The following is a 15,287-nucleotide window of genomic DNA, read 5'->3' on the forward strand; positions in this document are numbered from 1 at the left end:
CTCCTCCTGCCACTCCTGGACAGGCACAGGGTTTGCTCTGCACTTGGGCAGGGGATAAATGATGCTGTGAACCTTGCTGAGAGCATGGGCACACCTGGAGGAGGGGACTGGGGCCAGTTCCTGACACAGCCCACCAGAAGGGTGAATTAAAACTCACCCCCTTGTCAGGACACCCCATGAGGGACTCAGAGCTGCACAGAACTGGGTCTGTGCCAAATCACAGCTGTGGGGCACAGGTTCTGCTCGAGAATGACATTCACATGGTATCTTTTGGAATTGAGCATCACTTCTCCTAGTGCTGCCTGAGACTGGGTACCAGGATTAGCCCAGGAATGACCAGCCAGAGTCTGAAGGGCTCTCAGAGGAGTAGAGGGATAAAATACACGTTCATGTTCCTGTTTGCCATGCTGAGGGGGAGCCTGAGAGCTGTACTGCAGGCCCTTAATGACGTGAGGTGCCTCATGGGATTCTGCCCTGCTCAAAAGCACAACACTGCACACTTTCACCCAGGGAGCTGTAAGAAGAGTGGATTTCCACCAGTGTCCCTGGGGTTGCAGGTCAGGAAAGGAGAGCAGACCTGCCAGCCCCCTCTTGCTGGGCCTTCCCAAGCAGATTCCCTCTTTCCCAGGTGATGCCAGCCCGTGCCACGCATTTTTCTGACATCCTGCTGGCGTTACAGGGATGAGCAGCAGGAACAGCACTGAGGGCTCCCACTCTGGGGCTTCTCCTTTTGTTCGGGAACATTTGAAGTCCCTCCTCCGTCCCCTTTTGCATCACTGCTGGCATCAGCGGGATGGCGCCGGGGGCAGAGAGGGACAGCGGCGGGACGGCCACTGCGAGAACCAGAAAGCAGAGTTTTAGCCCCGAGGGTGAAGCCCTGGGGGCACGCTCGACCTCGCCCCCTCCTCCCCGGGTGAGCAGGGGGCGACCCGGGCCCCGGGGGCCACCCCCGGTAGATGCCACACGGGGCCAGCACAGCCCCGCGCAGCCCATGGAGAGAAACCCGACACTGCCAGACACTCCCTTGGAATAGCCAGGGGCCGAGCAGGAACCAGGAAATACAAGCTCTCCCCGTCCAGAGAACGCTCCAGCTCCATGGGGGAAGGAGCGACATGGGCAACCTGTGCAGCTGCGGGCGCCCGGGGTGAGTGCGGCGCGGGCAGGGGCGCGGAGGGCACGGGAGGCTCCGGCGCTTCGGGAGGACTTTGGGAGCTTTGCGTCCTTGTGCTGGGCTTGCCAGGGCTCCCCCCTGGCTCCCAGCCCCGCTCCCGGTCGGCTCACCCCGGCACGGGAGGAGGGAGCGGGGGGTCACGGCTGGGGGGGTGCAGAGGGAGGCGCAGGGGCAGGAGGGGAGGGGGGACGAGGGGCTTTGCTGTCACATCTCTCAGCCCCGACGGGCTGTGCCACCTCCCCGCAGTGCCAGCTTCGGCTCCTGCAGCAGCTCTGGGAAGGAGCTGCTTCAAACCTCTGTCCTCGCCCCTCCGGGCAGGGAGACACCCCAAGGTGTCCCTTTGTCGCACTGCTGGGAGGGGTCCTGGGGTTCGGCCACCCCCTCCTGCTCAGCTATTCCAGCCCCTCTCCCTGCCTGCGGCTGTCCGGGCTTTATTTACGCTCTGGAAATCCTGGCCACGTTCTGGAGATGCTGTCGCTGTTCCTCCCTGGGAGGGACGGAGGGAGGGTGACACTTTAATCCCTCCTGGGTCGCGCCGTGCCCTGGACCTCCCGCTTGCAGAGAAAGGGCACAGTGGAGCATCACTGGGTGCCAAGTGGAAATATTTTCGGCTCTGAGCGTGGAACCAGGGGAAGAGCCGTGAATGTCAGAGTGAAGCTCCGAGGACGTTCTCTCCAACACCGCGTTTGTTAAAAGTATGAGAAATTCATCGGCGGTTTTTAATAATTCCAAGCGGCACAGCATCACCTAGTGGAGGAAGGTTCAGGACGCCGAGGTCCTGCCAACCTGAGCCCTGAGCTGGAGGGCAGAGGAGTTTGGGATTTAGGAATAGGAGGTGGGGGGTGGAAGGCTGGGTCTTGATGTGTCACCCACCAAAACTCCCATTTTATTTCCTCTACCCTGTGTTGGAGGGTTAATGAGGTACCCAGGGCAATCAGCGAACAAAGGGCCTGACCAGGGGGTGCCTGGGGCACAGTCTGAGGTGTTTAAAGAAAAGCTATTACAGCAAATTTATTCACAGAAGAGAGTTATTGATGAATATGCCCTCGGGCCTGGGTGCCTTTGCAGTCATGACCACGGGCAGGGCAGGCTCCAGGTCGTTCTCACCATTCAGGGCACTAAAGTGTGCACAGACAGGAAAACACACCCAAATTTAGGATTATGTAGGGCCGAAACCAGGATGGCACTGACATGGGAAAAGGGGAAGAAGCAGTGCAGGAGCAGGGACATGTGTGCTGTCATGGAGAATACGATGTGCTCCTCTCAGCCTGGGAGTTACAACATGTTTGACCCGGTTCTGAGAAGAGGGGAGAGGTTTCCCTGCTCTCGTTTCCCTTGCCACACATGTCCCAATTACTGGGAGATGCTGTCTCCTGCCTGGTTGTGCTTATCCTGCAGACAGCCCAGAATAGCTCCAGCCCACACACTGCCTGTAATGCTCCCTCCACAAGGGGAGGGAGGCAACCAAACCAGCAGCTGATCCAGCAGCCTCCCTGGCAGCCGAGGGGAGAGGGGACCTGCTGATTCTGCCTCAAATGGGGCTGCTTTGATTGCAACCCACAGCATGCCCGAGGGAAAGGGCTCTGGCACACAAGCCTTGCCAAGGAGGGCCCTGGAGACCCTGCACACAGTGGAGGAGGAAGCTGCGAGAGCCAAGGGAGAACCACTACCGGGCAAATTGAACAAATTGAGTTGGAAGGGAGCCACAAGGACCATCGAGTCCAGCTCTTAAGGGAATGGCCCGTACACGGGTCAAACCCACAACCTGGGTGTAATTAGCACCTTGCTCCAACCAGCTGAGCTGATCTCAGGGTCAGAGCAGTTCTGCCCTGATCTAGCCCTCCAGACTTTGCCTGTCAGGGGCTGGAGGGCTCTCAGTGCCCCCGTGGGCAGCTCAGAGCAGGGACATGTGGAGCGGCGCCGGATCCCTGCGTGTGGCCACCCTGCCTTCCCCAGGGCTGCCCCTGCCTTCCCCAGCAGGGCTGGTTAATCATTACTGACCATTTTGAACGTCTCCAGGTTCTTTGCCTGCGTTCAGGCTGGGTTTTTGTTTTCCCACTGGAGTGCCAAAGGCATTACTGCACCCGCTGTCCTGCTCCCCCGCCCGCCAGGGGCACAGCTCTGCCTCGGGCACTGCACCGTGGCACGACCAACTGGCAAATGCACACCCTTGGAGACCAAATGGTGACCCTGCAGCCCCATCCAGCAGAGGCCTGTGAGCCCCTCAGCTGCACTGTTGGTCCGTGGCCAGCACCACAGGGACGTGTGTGCACAGGAGGAGCCATACAAGGGCTGGCACCTGCTCCCTGACCCCCCTAAACGTCCTGCACTGGTGACATTTCCTTCATGCATCTGTCCCACAATGTGACAGCACTCTCCCCTGCCAGCCCCAGCCTGCAGGAGCTCAGCTCTGGGCTCTGTTGTTACAGCTGGAATGGATTTGGCTCCTGTTCATCCCAGGGCTGGAACATATCTGTGTTTGGCTTGTCTCCTCCTGGTCACACAGGTACAGCTGAGATTAGGGTTTGGCTTGGCTAATAATAAGTGCACAGCTTGTTTGGTTTGGTTGTGCTCTAAGTGGAAAGCTGAGAACAGGAAAAACTGTCTGAACCACTGAATTAGCACAAGCTCTGTGCAGGCTGCTCCTTGGGCACGGGGGCCAAAGCACAGGGAGTGGGGGTGTCAGAGCCTCTGACCCCCCAAGCAGGGTTTGTGCTCTTTGAGATGATGTTCTGAGACACTTCTTGGGCCTGTCTCACCCCACACAGCCCTGGTACCCGGGGGGGGGTTTGGGTCTGTGTGTTGGGAGGGCAGGGGCTGGGGATTGTCAGGGCTCACGTGTCTCTCTCTGATTTCAGGAAGTGTCCTTCCCCTTTCAAAAGAAAGAAGGAAAAGCAAGGTAAGAACGTGTGAAAATGCTTTAGAGGTGGGGTGGCTGAGCCCCTGGTTGGGTGACATCAGTCAGTGCTGGCTGTGGGGGGATCCCTGAGCTCCCCTCCCACACTTTTTGTGTTTAACCTTCCTCAAGAGGAGCTTGGTAGAAGCAAAAGGCAACATTTCTTTGAATCTTAAAGCAAAGGGTGTGGTGTGCCATGGGGGAGGGAAGGGACTTCAGCAGCATCTTTAGAATATCAAAGTCTCACATCAAAACACAGGCAAGTGCTCTCAGTTGGCAGCATCAAACTCCTATAAGAGCTGCAAACATCTGCCTGACAACAGTCCCCCAGAATAAAGTGCATTCCTTAAGTAGCTCAGTTGTGTCCTGTGGCCTTTGGGCCATGCTGGGCAAAATATGTTTGTCAGGCAGCAAAGGAAATAACAAAGTTAAAACTGGATCTGACTTCTCCAAGGGCCTGACAAGGAAGCTCTCTGTGCTGTGTCTGTACTCCTGGGTTCTGCCAAGAACACTGTGGTCCACAGCATGTTGTCATCCTGGGAAACCTTATTTTTCCCAAAGAAACAAGGCCAGGCTTTCTTCTCAGGGACAGCATCAGGGCTGAGGGTGGCAGATGAGGAGGAGGTTTGATTTGTGCCCAGTGGGGAGAGCCCTTGGGCCGGGCACTGCATTGCTGCACCCAGAGGTGGAACAACAAACAGCTGTTAACCTGGTTTGCTGGTGTTTCCCTTGCAGGAACTAATGTGAGGCATGAGAGTGGACAGCAGCAGCCTGGCAGGCAGGTAACCAGCTTCCCAGAGCTCCTTCCCTGACTGTGCAGTGAGAAGGCAGAGCTGGCCCCCACCCCCTGGGCTGGATGGGCTGGGAGGACACGGGGCAGCTTGTCCAGAGCCATGAACCCTCTCACCCTGTGTAGGCATTCCCAGCTGTGGGAAGAGTGTGCAGGACACTGTTTTTCCCCCCTGGAGCGCAGTGGAAGCAGCAGGATGAAACCCCTGAGGTGTCAGAGGGCTGGGTGGGGCTGGGGGAGGCAGGGGCAGCAGCAGCCCAGGGAGCTGAGCTTCCAGAGCTTTCCCTCCCCAAAGGTTCCGACGTACGAAGATGTCCCTGATGTCCCTGTCTACGCCACGGTGAGCAAAGCCCAGGGGGTGCAGCAGGACGAGAGCATCCACTATGCAGACATCCAGGTGTTCTCCAAGGCCCGGGAGCGCTCGGCGGCCGAGGTGAAGAACCTGCAGCTGCAGAATGCCACGGAATATGCCACCCTCAACTTCCCCAGGGCCAGGCTCAAGTACGACAGCAAGAATGGCACCCTGGTGTGAGAGACTTGGTGGCCTCCTCCTCCTCCTTCAGCAGCAAAAGGAGTTCTCAGACTTAGAGATGCTGCAGATCCAAGGGAGCCTCGTGGACACAGTGAGACTCTGGGGGGAAGGGTCTCCCACCACAGACATTCTCACAGCATGGGGAGTTCCCCATCTGATTCTGCTGATGAAAAAACCCCTCTTCCCCTTGGAAGGGTTGTCCCTGACGCTGGATACCCACCTCCTGTCAGCACTGGGAGGTGGCAGAGCTGCCCCTGGGCTGGTGAAGGCTCAGAGCTGCAGGGAGGACGTCCCTGCTGTGGCACAGCTGGATCTGGGAACGTGGCACACAGAACTCAGGGCTGGGACGAGGGAGGTCCCGACACAGGGCTTTGTGTCAGTGTTAAGAAAATTCTGAACGTGCAGGACTGACACGTGGCTGATGCTGTGAAGAAAGGAAACCTTCAACAGCATCCACTGCAATGTCTTCTTCCAACACCTGCCACGTGGCTGCAGCCATGCACTGTGGGCAGGCCCTTCTCTCAAAAAGCAGTGTTCTGTGGCCATGCACAGCTCTGGAAAACCGAGCCAGGAACACAGAATTAAAGAGGGGTACAGGACAATTCCTTTCACTGGTGGGCTGTGCATCTGTAGCCCTCCATGCACACAAGTGAGAATTGAGCTCCTGGCTCTGACTGGGAGTGAAACAAGGAAAACTGGCGGTTTAGCTGCGAGGCAACCCTGGATTTAGGGCAGTTATCCAGTCCCTAGAGTCCAGCAGCCTGAGATACTGGGCAGCCTTAGAGAGGACTTTGGACTTTGCCTCCATTCTTCCTCATGTTGTACTGTCAGCCTTAGTCATAAACCCCAGTAACACAGAGCACACAGCACGAGGTGTTACCTGCTAACCCTCCCAGACACCCCTCTGTGTCTGTGTAGGGATCTAAAATAGTGTTAATGATGCAGCCCAGCAATTGTCCAAAAGGCTCCTGCCCCTGCACTGGGTTTGGCAGCCCTGGCACTGCCTTCAGGTCCTAAATCAGTGCTTGGCACGTTCTGTTCCTCAGCAATGCTCTGCAGAGCTGGATGCAGGTGGTGGGACAACCTGGTTATTGCCAGTGTTTAAAAGTGGGCGCCTTGGTACCTTTTGTATACATACATAATATTGCATATTATAACTCAGCTGAATGTAAAAAGAATGAAGGAGTTCCTGCTTGTTGCAAAAAGTTAAGCTGGTGTGGGCAGTGTTTGCTAAGGTGGAATTGTTTGAGGACCAATCTTGAACTTCTTCTACCTTTTGGCTGTGCTGTCAGCAGGGCTGTTGTAAGGGCAGAGGAATCTGTGTAGAAGGTCCTTTTTTATAATGGATATGATATATTTTTCTACCTAAAAAGGGGGTTTTTTTGGCCTATGCTGTGCAGCTGACCTCAGTGGGGCCATTGTAAGGGCTGCCCTTAATTTACAACAGGTACAGGATGATGCTATTGGAAGGGCTGGCTTTGAGCTCCCTTTCCTGCTCCTCTTTCTGTGCTCCACGCCCAGCATGAAACCCTTTGGGCTGAGGATGACTGAGTGGGCACAGGGTTTACTGACACGAGTTGGAGGGAGCTGTGGGGCACTGGGACACTCAGCTGTGCCAGCCCAGTGTCAGACAGGCTGCCAGACCTGGTCCCTGCTGGGCAGCTGGGATGTCTCTCCTTGCACTGACCCCTGGTACAATCAGCAAGGCTCCAGTTCCAGCCAAGCCCTCTGCATCACAGGAACAAACTGGATCTTTTTAGAAACATCATCAAATGTGGACTATAGCTCAGGAGATGGGAGGGTCTCTAGGAGGTGCAAGACTGCAACAAACGATTTTAAAAACCAATCCAAGTGCAAACAGCCTGTTATTGCAGTGGCATGCACAGAGAATGGCACAGAAGCTTTTCCTCCCCCAGCAGCAGAGCTGGGACTGGGGACATTAAGGGACATTAAGGTCAAGCTGCAGGGACACCAAAGTCAAAGTCCTGGGCCCAAACTGGTGTATATTTGCACATCCATCATGTCAAACCAGTTCTGCCATGGACATAAACAGGACTGGGCTTGGCTCAGAGATTTAAGTCACATTATTCAGTTCTGTTGGTCTGTGGCTCAGCCCTTCTGTGCTATGAATGGGTGGGAGCTCAGCCGTGTTTCAGTGAGAGCCTGGGCCCTGGAATGGTGGGTTATCTCCCACTCCCTGAGGAGCTCCAGCTCTGCAGTGCTCGGGGTCGTTTCTGGAAGTGCAGCACATCTTGGAGACAATCCCATGCTCCCACCCAGGAGTGGTGATTTTTGCCTGTTCTCCAGCAGAGAAACGTGAAAGCCGCTTGTTCTGCACGACGGATTTTTTCCGAAGGACTCGGTTTGGCACTTTTTGAACATTAAAATCCCCCGACATTGTATCTCCTGTGCCTCCCGCGGGCGTCACGCGTGGGCGTTAATGTTGATGTAGCATTAAAGGCGGAATGTTTCGTTTTTAGTGATAAACCCGCGCTTTGGGGGAGGCTCCGGGGGGGCGGTGATGGGCTTCGGGCCCCCCCCTTATCCCAGTCCCGTTCCCGGCTCCCTGTTCGCGAGTCCCCGTTGCCGGCCCCTGTCCCGACTGCGGGCGGAGCCAGGGACATCCCGCCCCATCCCGCCCCTGTCCCCACGGCAACCGGAGACGCGCACCGGGAGCAGGTACGGCCGGGAGAGCGGGTCCGGTACCCGCCGCACCTCAGGTCAGCCCATCCCTGCTCATCGCATCCCGCCTCACCCCATCCCACCGCACCCCATCCCATCCCACCTCACCCCATTTCACTCCATCCCATCCCACCTCATCCCACCCCATTCCACCTCACCCTGTCTCACCCCATCCCACCCATCTCACCCCATCCCACCCCACCTCACCCCGCAGGGTCCCTGCTGTTCCCTGTGCCCCTCCCTCCCCAGCTGGCTCTCCCTGTCTCACCCCATCCCCAGCAGCCCCTCATCCCCCAGGACCCCCCTGCTCCCGGGGAGCTCTCCCTGTTCCCCTCATCCCTGTCCCCCACCCCATATCCCGGGCTCCCCCAGCCAGCCCTGCTGCTCCTGGGGCTCCCCACGCTCCAGGCCCCCATCCCACCCCCCTTCCAGGGGCACCTGGGGTCACACACCCCTGGGAGGGCTCCGGGCCTTGTCCCACACCTCGTTCTGCAGAACGAGCCCCAAAACACCTCCAGCCTGAGAGAACCCCCCTCAGCTCCCCCTCTGTCCCCTGTCCTGTCCCACCCCTGCCCTTTGGATGGACCAGGATGGCACAACCAACGTCCCAGTGACCCCCTGCCCCAGGGTCACACCCCTCCCACCTTTAAAGGATTGTTAAACCCCTAATTCCTGCTGCCATCCGGTCCTTCCCACAGAACCATCCCGGCAGCACTCCCAAACTCCCCACCTTCCCTTTCCTCTCACCCCACTTCCCTCGGGACTTCTGATGGAAGGCAAAGCAAATACGGATTGCTAGGAAATAAATCACTAGGGAATAAATCACTAGGAAATAAATCACTAGGAAATAAATTACTAGGAAATAAGTTACTAGAAAATCTCGGTAGGTGGAATTTTTGTCCTAAAACTATTTATGACTCTGTGCTGTCTGGGCTAAATGCCCTGAATCAGAGGACACCCTGAATATTTAACACTGGGGACAGCTCTGACTGGCAGATTTGACTGCCACTGAATTTGGATTCCCCCTCCAGAGATGGCAAGAGATGATTAAGGCCTGTGTGCAGTGTGAGACAATGGAGTCAGGAATGGGTTTTCCCTGTGTTTTAGAGGAATTCTGTCCACCAGACATACTTTCCACAGCGAAGAAAATGCAAATGTGTGTAAATGGCCCTAAGGCTGTAGCCCTTGGATATATTTTCTGCAGGAAATTAAAAGAATGGGTGATTTTCCCCCTTTGTTTTAATTACATTCAGACTTTTTTTTTTTTGTCTGTTCTCCCTGTGAGAAAGTTTTTTGCTTTTTATTTAATATATTTGCTTTTCCCCTCAGGCTTCAAGGAGTGCTGGTACCTTCCCCTGGGGGCTGAGCTGAGCATGGGAACTGTGATGGACACGGTGCCCTGTCACCCACCTCCTGCACCCTCTGTGAGTCCCCAGGGGCCCTTTTTGTGTGTCACCTCTGTTTTGGGGGCTTGCTGGGGAGTTTGGGAGGGGACACCGGGTGACACAAAGCCATTAAGTTGCACATTTGGGTTATTTGGATGAATTCCTGACTTTTCTCTCCCCAATCAACATTTTGTCAGCGAGAGCTGAGCTGTGCAAGACCAGGGGCTGGGGCCGTGCTGGAGGTGGCCAGGAGATGGCAATGCCACCACCCAAACTGCCAACTGTGGGCTTGTTCTGAAGGTCACTCACAGCAGGAACACCTCCTGTGAACGTGTCCCTTTGGCATCATTGCCCCGTGCCCTTCATTTTGGAATTTCCCCGGGGGAAACTCAGGGAGGATTGTGGAGCATCATTTCAGCGAGAGGCTGTTCCTTCTGCTTTTTGCAGAGGGAACACTCAAAGGCACTTTATGATGCCATAAAACTGAAAAAAAACAACAAACAACCCACGTTTTCTGCTACAAGAAGCTGAAAAATTTCAGAGTGAAACACAAAGGGGGAAATAGCATTTAAGTTTCCAGAGTTATTTTCAGCACACACGTGCACCCAAGGTGTTCCCTTATTAATAATAATAAACAGGAGAATGGCTCAGCATGGCCTGCCCCTGTCCAGCCAGCAGGAACAGCCTGCTTTTATTCCCTCACATTCCCATTGTCAGACCCAGGCAGCTCTTTCCAAGATAAGAAACCCCACGCAGAAGCAAATCTCTGATGCCAAAACCTCTGTACTCAAGCCTGGCACACAGAAAGAGAACACTTTGCTGTGTTGCACATTTCTTATGTAGCCCTGAAAAACAGATAATAAAAATACCAAATATATAATTGTAATAAATGTACTGTAATAATATTATAAATATCAATATATTAATATTATGAACAAATATAATGTAACAATATATATATAATAAATTATTAGTCAGCAAGAGCATTTATAAACATTATAAACAGAAAAGGCTCTGTTTGTTTTTGCTTCAAAATTAGGTCACTTTCTGCCTGATGGGGAAACCACTTAGTTTTTCCAAAATATTTTAGTGAAATTACAAAGGCACAGGCTGCTCGATTGCATCACAAAGAGATGGGGATAAATATTTATTGCTGTCTATTTAATGGCATTTTGAGGCTCCAGAGTAAACTGGATCAAGGTACCAACCCCCAGCATTTCCAGCTTACGAGGTTTTATGCAAAGCCTCCCAGTAATCTGTTGTTTTGCTTCACAGATGTGATGTTGCAAGCGATGAAAACACAAAAATCTCCATTCCCGGTGACTTAGGAGCGGCGGGGAAAGCAAACATGAATAATTTAAAGCTCATGTGTCACGGAGGTGCGGGGGGGTGACTCCTTTTGGAACGACCTGGGCTGGTTACAGAGGGAAATGACCTGTTGCTTTCCCCCTGGGTTTCAGCCGCCTCTCCCTGTGTGGAAAATGGTGAAATTACGTTTTTTCCTCGTGATGCTTCAACACTTAGGCAGGAAAAAAAACATGTTTTTAAACGTGTCTCTCGCTTAGAAGTGCTTGGCCGGGTCTTTGGGCCCTGGGGCCGCGGGTCAGCCCCCGCAGCGTTCCCGGGCAGGCACAGCCTCTGCCCGGAGCCTTTCCACCCGCTCCCACAGGGGTGGCTTTCCTTTTTTCCCTTTTCCCCCGGGCATTTCCTGTAAGGTGATACGAGCCTGGAGAGATATCCGATAGATATCCGATACTTACTCCCGGGCCGAGCGCACTTATTGATTTAGAACCGTGCCGGGGCTTTCATTTAATTGTATTTCGCTTCAGTCTGAGCGTTTTTCTCCCTCTCCCTTTTTTTTTTTTTTTTTTTTTTTTATCCCGACCGTTTCAGCGGTCGAATGTGCGAGCGATGTAAACGCCGTGGCTGCCGCGGGGCTGCAGAACTGATTCCTTTTGCTTTCCTGACCTCCCCAAGCATCTGCTGTCCCTCCCCTGCCCTCCGCCAGCAGGGCTCGCTGGCTGCCGTGGGTTTGAAAACCTCATTTTTTTTTAATATATTTTTTTAAACTTTTATATATATATATATATATATATTTTTTTTTTTTTTTTTTTTGTATTTTTTTTTTTTTCCCGCGCGCGCGGGGCTGGAAAATGGGTTTCAGATGTTGGGTTTTTTTTCACCCACCCCGAAGCTTCAAGTCCTGCATCTCGCGGGCGGAGGCGTTTCCATGGGAACGCCGTGACATCCCTGCGGCCGCTCCCTCCCTCCCTCCCTCCCTCCCTCCCCGGGCATGCCCACTGCGAGCCCGGACTTTGGCTCAACTCTCCCCGAGCCCCGAGCCCCGCACATATGGGACGATGAGAGCGGTCCCCCATGAGCTCCAGGCCTTTGTCTCTGCGAGGAGCAGGAGGAGGAGGAGGCGCCCGGAGCTGCCCCGTGTCCCCTGAGAGCCTCGCCCGCCCGCGGGCTCCCGGAGGACGATGCTCGCCTGCCTGGCCAGGGGCAATTTGCTGGATATTCTCCAGGAGGGCTTCACGGAGGTAAAAAGAAAAAAATCCGCGTCCCCCAGAGCTCACTTCCTCGCGTGTTTTCCTGCAGGAATCGTTGCGTTCCCTGCGCTCCGAGGGAGCGGGGAAGCAGGAAAAGGAGCGGGATTTCGGGCTGGCTGCTGGCGGAAGGGAGCACAGCCTTCCGTGCCGCACAGCTCTGTTCTGAACTGCAGCCAGGGCAGATTATTCAAATTCAATTCAGCAATAGGGTTTCGCTTGCTTTTCTTTTTCTTTTTTTTTTCTTTTTTTTTTTTTTTTTTTTTTTTTAGCGGTTTGTGGCTGTTTTACGGCCGGTGGTTTTAGCTCAAAGTTTTTATTCCCTCCCCCGGTGCTTTACGGTCGTACCAGTAAATAATACTACTACTCCGGAGTAGTTTGTTGTGTGGAGCTGACTCCTCTGCCGATGTCTGTGTGTCTGAAGGTTGTAAATCTGCTTTGTGGACTCCCATTTCTTGCGAGAGGCTGACAAAGGGAGAGCTGGCTGGGTGGTTTTTCCCCCCCCCCCATCTTTTGCTGTAAGTTGAACCTCTAACGGGACTGAAATTCAGCTTGGTCGGGAAAATGTAATTTTTAAAGTGTTCTTTATTTGCTTATTCTGCTGTTAGGAGGCTAATAAATCATAAAATAAGGAGAAGTGCCAGTTCCAAGGTGGGAATCCTGTGGCTGTGTGGCGAGTGCAGTGTGCTTTCCCTCCTTGGGGTGCACAAAGAATTAGTTCTGTTGGGCTTTTCATGGCCTCAGCACAAAATGCCAGGGCAGGACGTGCTGGAGGATGATTTCTTGTCTGTAAACTGAAAAGGAAGAAAAGTGGGGGCTTTTGCTGGAACCAACGAGTGGCTTCTTCTTGCTTCCCCAGTCGGTATCAGGGACAGTCTCTTGGGGTGGTTTTCCTCTTTCTTAGGGCACAGAGCTGAATTTTGTTTGGCGTTTGGTGATTCCTCATCCCTGCAGAGCTCAGCCCCCGTTATCCACGGAACATGAACATCCCTGCCGGGCTCCACGGCACCCGGTTCATCCCGGGAAAAACAAACTGGGGGTGAAACTTGAGCCTCTCGGCTCCGCCTCGGGTCTCCTTTGATCGCCCGGGGTAGCTGGAAACGCTCCATCCCCTCCTCCACAGAGTATCAGTCTCGTTCTTAGCCAGCAAAGGTCTTGGTTTAGCTGAAGCTCACACTTCCTGTGCTTGAGGGCAGCAGATGCTTCTCAGGCATAAACTAATAGTAGCCTGAATGCTAATAATATAATTGATGTAATATAATTAATAAAGGGAACACAGAACAGTGACGTTCAGTGCTGGCCCCACTCTGACTGTCTGGTTTTACCCAGCTGTGGAAAAAACGCCCCTCTCCCACCATAAAAACAGATTCTCCCCCATGTGTCCCACTCTCTGCCACATCACACACTTCAGCCTCTAACAAAAGTCAAACTAAAATCAATTTTCCAAGTGCAGAGCCTGTGGTGCAGAGAGAGTGACTTGCCAGGGACGTGCACCACATCACAGACAGGGCTGGAGATGAGGAGGAAACCTGTAATTCCGTGCCTGTGTGTCCTCCCCTGCCTCTTTGGACCTTTGGTGCTTATTTACAGTAGTTCTGGATGTGAAGGAGTGTCCCAGGGGGTGTGAGCCCAGCACAGCCCCCTGACAGGGGAAGGCAGGTGACTAAACCCAAAAAAATCAGACTCCAGATAAGAAGTCAGACCTGATGTGACACAGGGAATTGGGGCATTGCAGGAATTTCCTTGCTGGTCCAGTGGCTGTTCTTTAATGGGGCATCTTTCCTGCCCAGGTGGCTCTTTGGGTGAGCAGGTACCTGGAAACACAGAGGGTGTGCTTTCCAAACCTGTGCATTAACACACACAGATGAGCTGCTTGCAATCTCCTGGGTGCATGTGCAGGGCTCAGGGGCATCCCCTGGCACCTGGAGGCCAGGCATGGTCCTGATTTCTCCAGGGGTATTGATTGTTTGTGTCTCTATCTCACAATTTTGGCCAGTAATCCTGGGAGGTTACCCAGCACAGGCAGGACGCCACAGGCAAGTTTCTTTTGTTCCTTTGCATTGTTTCCCCTCTCTGCCCACCCTCCTGAGTGAGAGCCCCCCCAAACCAGCCCAATTACCTCATAATTAGTGCTGGGGAATGCACTGTGCTCGGCCCTTCTGCAGCTCAGGAGCTGTTCTGCTCCACGGATCATGTGGGACTGAGGTTTCCTCCGGGATGAGCAGAGTCACAGCTTGGAAAGGGGGCCCTGGAAACTGCATCAGGGGCCAAAACCCCTCCTGAGCCCTGTCACCTGCAGCATCCAACCAGGGGGGGGTTGTTTGATGTTTGAAATGAAGCCCCCCCTGGGCATCCCTCCCTGGCTCATTAAAGGGCTGCCCTGCCTCCAAGGGGTTCCCCTGCTGTTCCTCAAGCCCTTCCCCTGCTCTGAGGCAGATCAATAACTCAGCCCCACAGCTGGATGGTGCCATGGGGACGTGTGGCTGCTAAAAGCAGGAGTTTATAATGAAAGGAACCACAGAGAGCAGGGGCTCCCCTGTAGTGACTCTGGCCATGTGGCCTCAGCCTGTTCTCCCTCCTCAGGGAAATGCAATTTATTTGAGATATGTGTTGACACTTCTGCCAGTTCTCTAAAACAGATGGGGCACAGAGGACTGTGTCAGAAATGGGCCTGTATTTTAACAATAACAAAGCTTCTCCTTTTCAAGCTGGAGGATGATTTCCTCTGGCAAACTTAATTATGTGTGCAGTGAGTAATTTAAAATAGATATTTGCAACATCCCCCAGCCCCCCTCGGAGATTACATTGAACAAACAATCCACTCCAGAGAGGATGTGCTGGCAGGGATTTTTTAAGAGCCCAGGCAAAGGTTGTTTTGAAATCAGGGTCTCCAAAGAGCAGCAAAGTGAAATTCAGGGTTACCAGCCAAGGCTCTGCCTGGGAGTGGAAATATCTCCCCATTTCCAGGTGAGAACTGCTGCTGCCCAGGCTGTGCACACAGGGAGAGCTGCAGGGCAGCCAGGGCTCTGTTCTCTCCCCTGTTCTCACCAGACAGCCCCTCACCAAGTGCTCCATGGACTATTTTCCATCAAATAGTGGGTTCTTCCTCTCTTGAGTGGCATCTGCAGTGGGTAATTCCTGATTTCCCACACATACAGTCTCTCCCCTTCACTCCTCAAGGTTTGCTGTATCCCTTGGGGGACTCAAAGTGATGAGGTGCCATCCTGCCTCCTTGCCCTGGGTTTGATTTTGGTTTGCTGGAGTTGTTTTCTGGCAGTGAGG

General features: G+C 53.8%; 3 protein-coding genes and 1 long non-coding RNA gene across 6 annotated transcripts in view; 3 read left to right on the forward strand and 1 right to left on the reverse strand.

The window, feature by feature from the left end:
* LAYN (layilin) overlaps nucleotides 1-15,287 on the forward strand; it is a 118,789-nt gene that overhangs the window by 103,378 nt on the left and 124 nt on the right. The gene's annotated exons all lie outside the window — the stretch shown is intronic.
* On the forward strand, nucleotides 609-7,876 carry C23H11orf52 (chromosome 23 C11orf52 homolog). The gene is made up of 4 exons (XM_064634578.1): nucleotides 609-1,144; nucleotides 4,030-4,070; nucleotides 4,803-4,849; nucleotides 5,153-7,876. The coding sequence occupies exons 1-4, from the start codon at nucleotides 957-959 to the stop codon at nucleotides 5,387-5,389; spliced, it is 513 nt and encodes a 170-aa protein (XP_064490648.1). The 5' UTR covers nucleotides 609-956; the 3' UTR covers nucleotides 5,390-7,876.
* DIXDC1 (DIX domain containing 1) overlaps nucleotides 8,256-15,287 on the forward strand; it is a 30,793-nt gene continuing 23,761 nt past the window's right edge. The window contains exon 1 of one of the 3 annotated variants that reach the window (XM_064634573.1): nucleotides 8,256-9,495. In XM_064634573.1, the coding sequence (XP_064490643.1) occupies nucleotides 9,115-9,495 (381 nt within the window). In that variant the 5' untranslated portion in view covers nucleotides 8,256-9,114. Of the gene's footprint in view, nucleotides 9,496-11,747; nucleotides 12,000-15,287 lie in introns of those variants that run through there. The other 2 variants (XM_064634571.1, XM_064634570.1) reach the window with 2 other exon arrangements.
* Nucleotides 9,911-11,444, reverse strand: LOC135401964 (uncharacterized). The gene is made up of 2 exons (XR_010424995.1): nucleotides 10,892-11,444; nucleotides 9,911-10,301 (listed from the first exon to the last, which is right to left on the reverse strand). It is a non-coding gene; the product is annotated as an uncharacterized LOC135401964 (long non-coding RNA).

Source organism: Pseudopipra pipra, chromosome 23, assembly GCF_036250125.1.
Source record: "Pseudopipra pipra isolate bDixPip1 chromosome 23, bDixPip1.hap1, whole genome shotgun sequence".
In the NCBI taxonomy this organism is placed as follows: domain Eukaryota; kingdom Metazoa; phylum Chordata; class Aves; order Passeriformes; family Pipridae; genus Pseudopipra; species Pseudopipra pipra.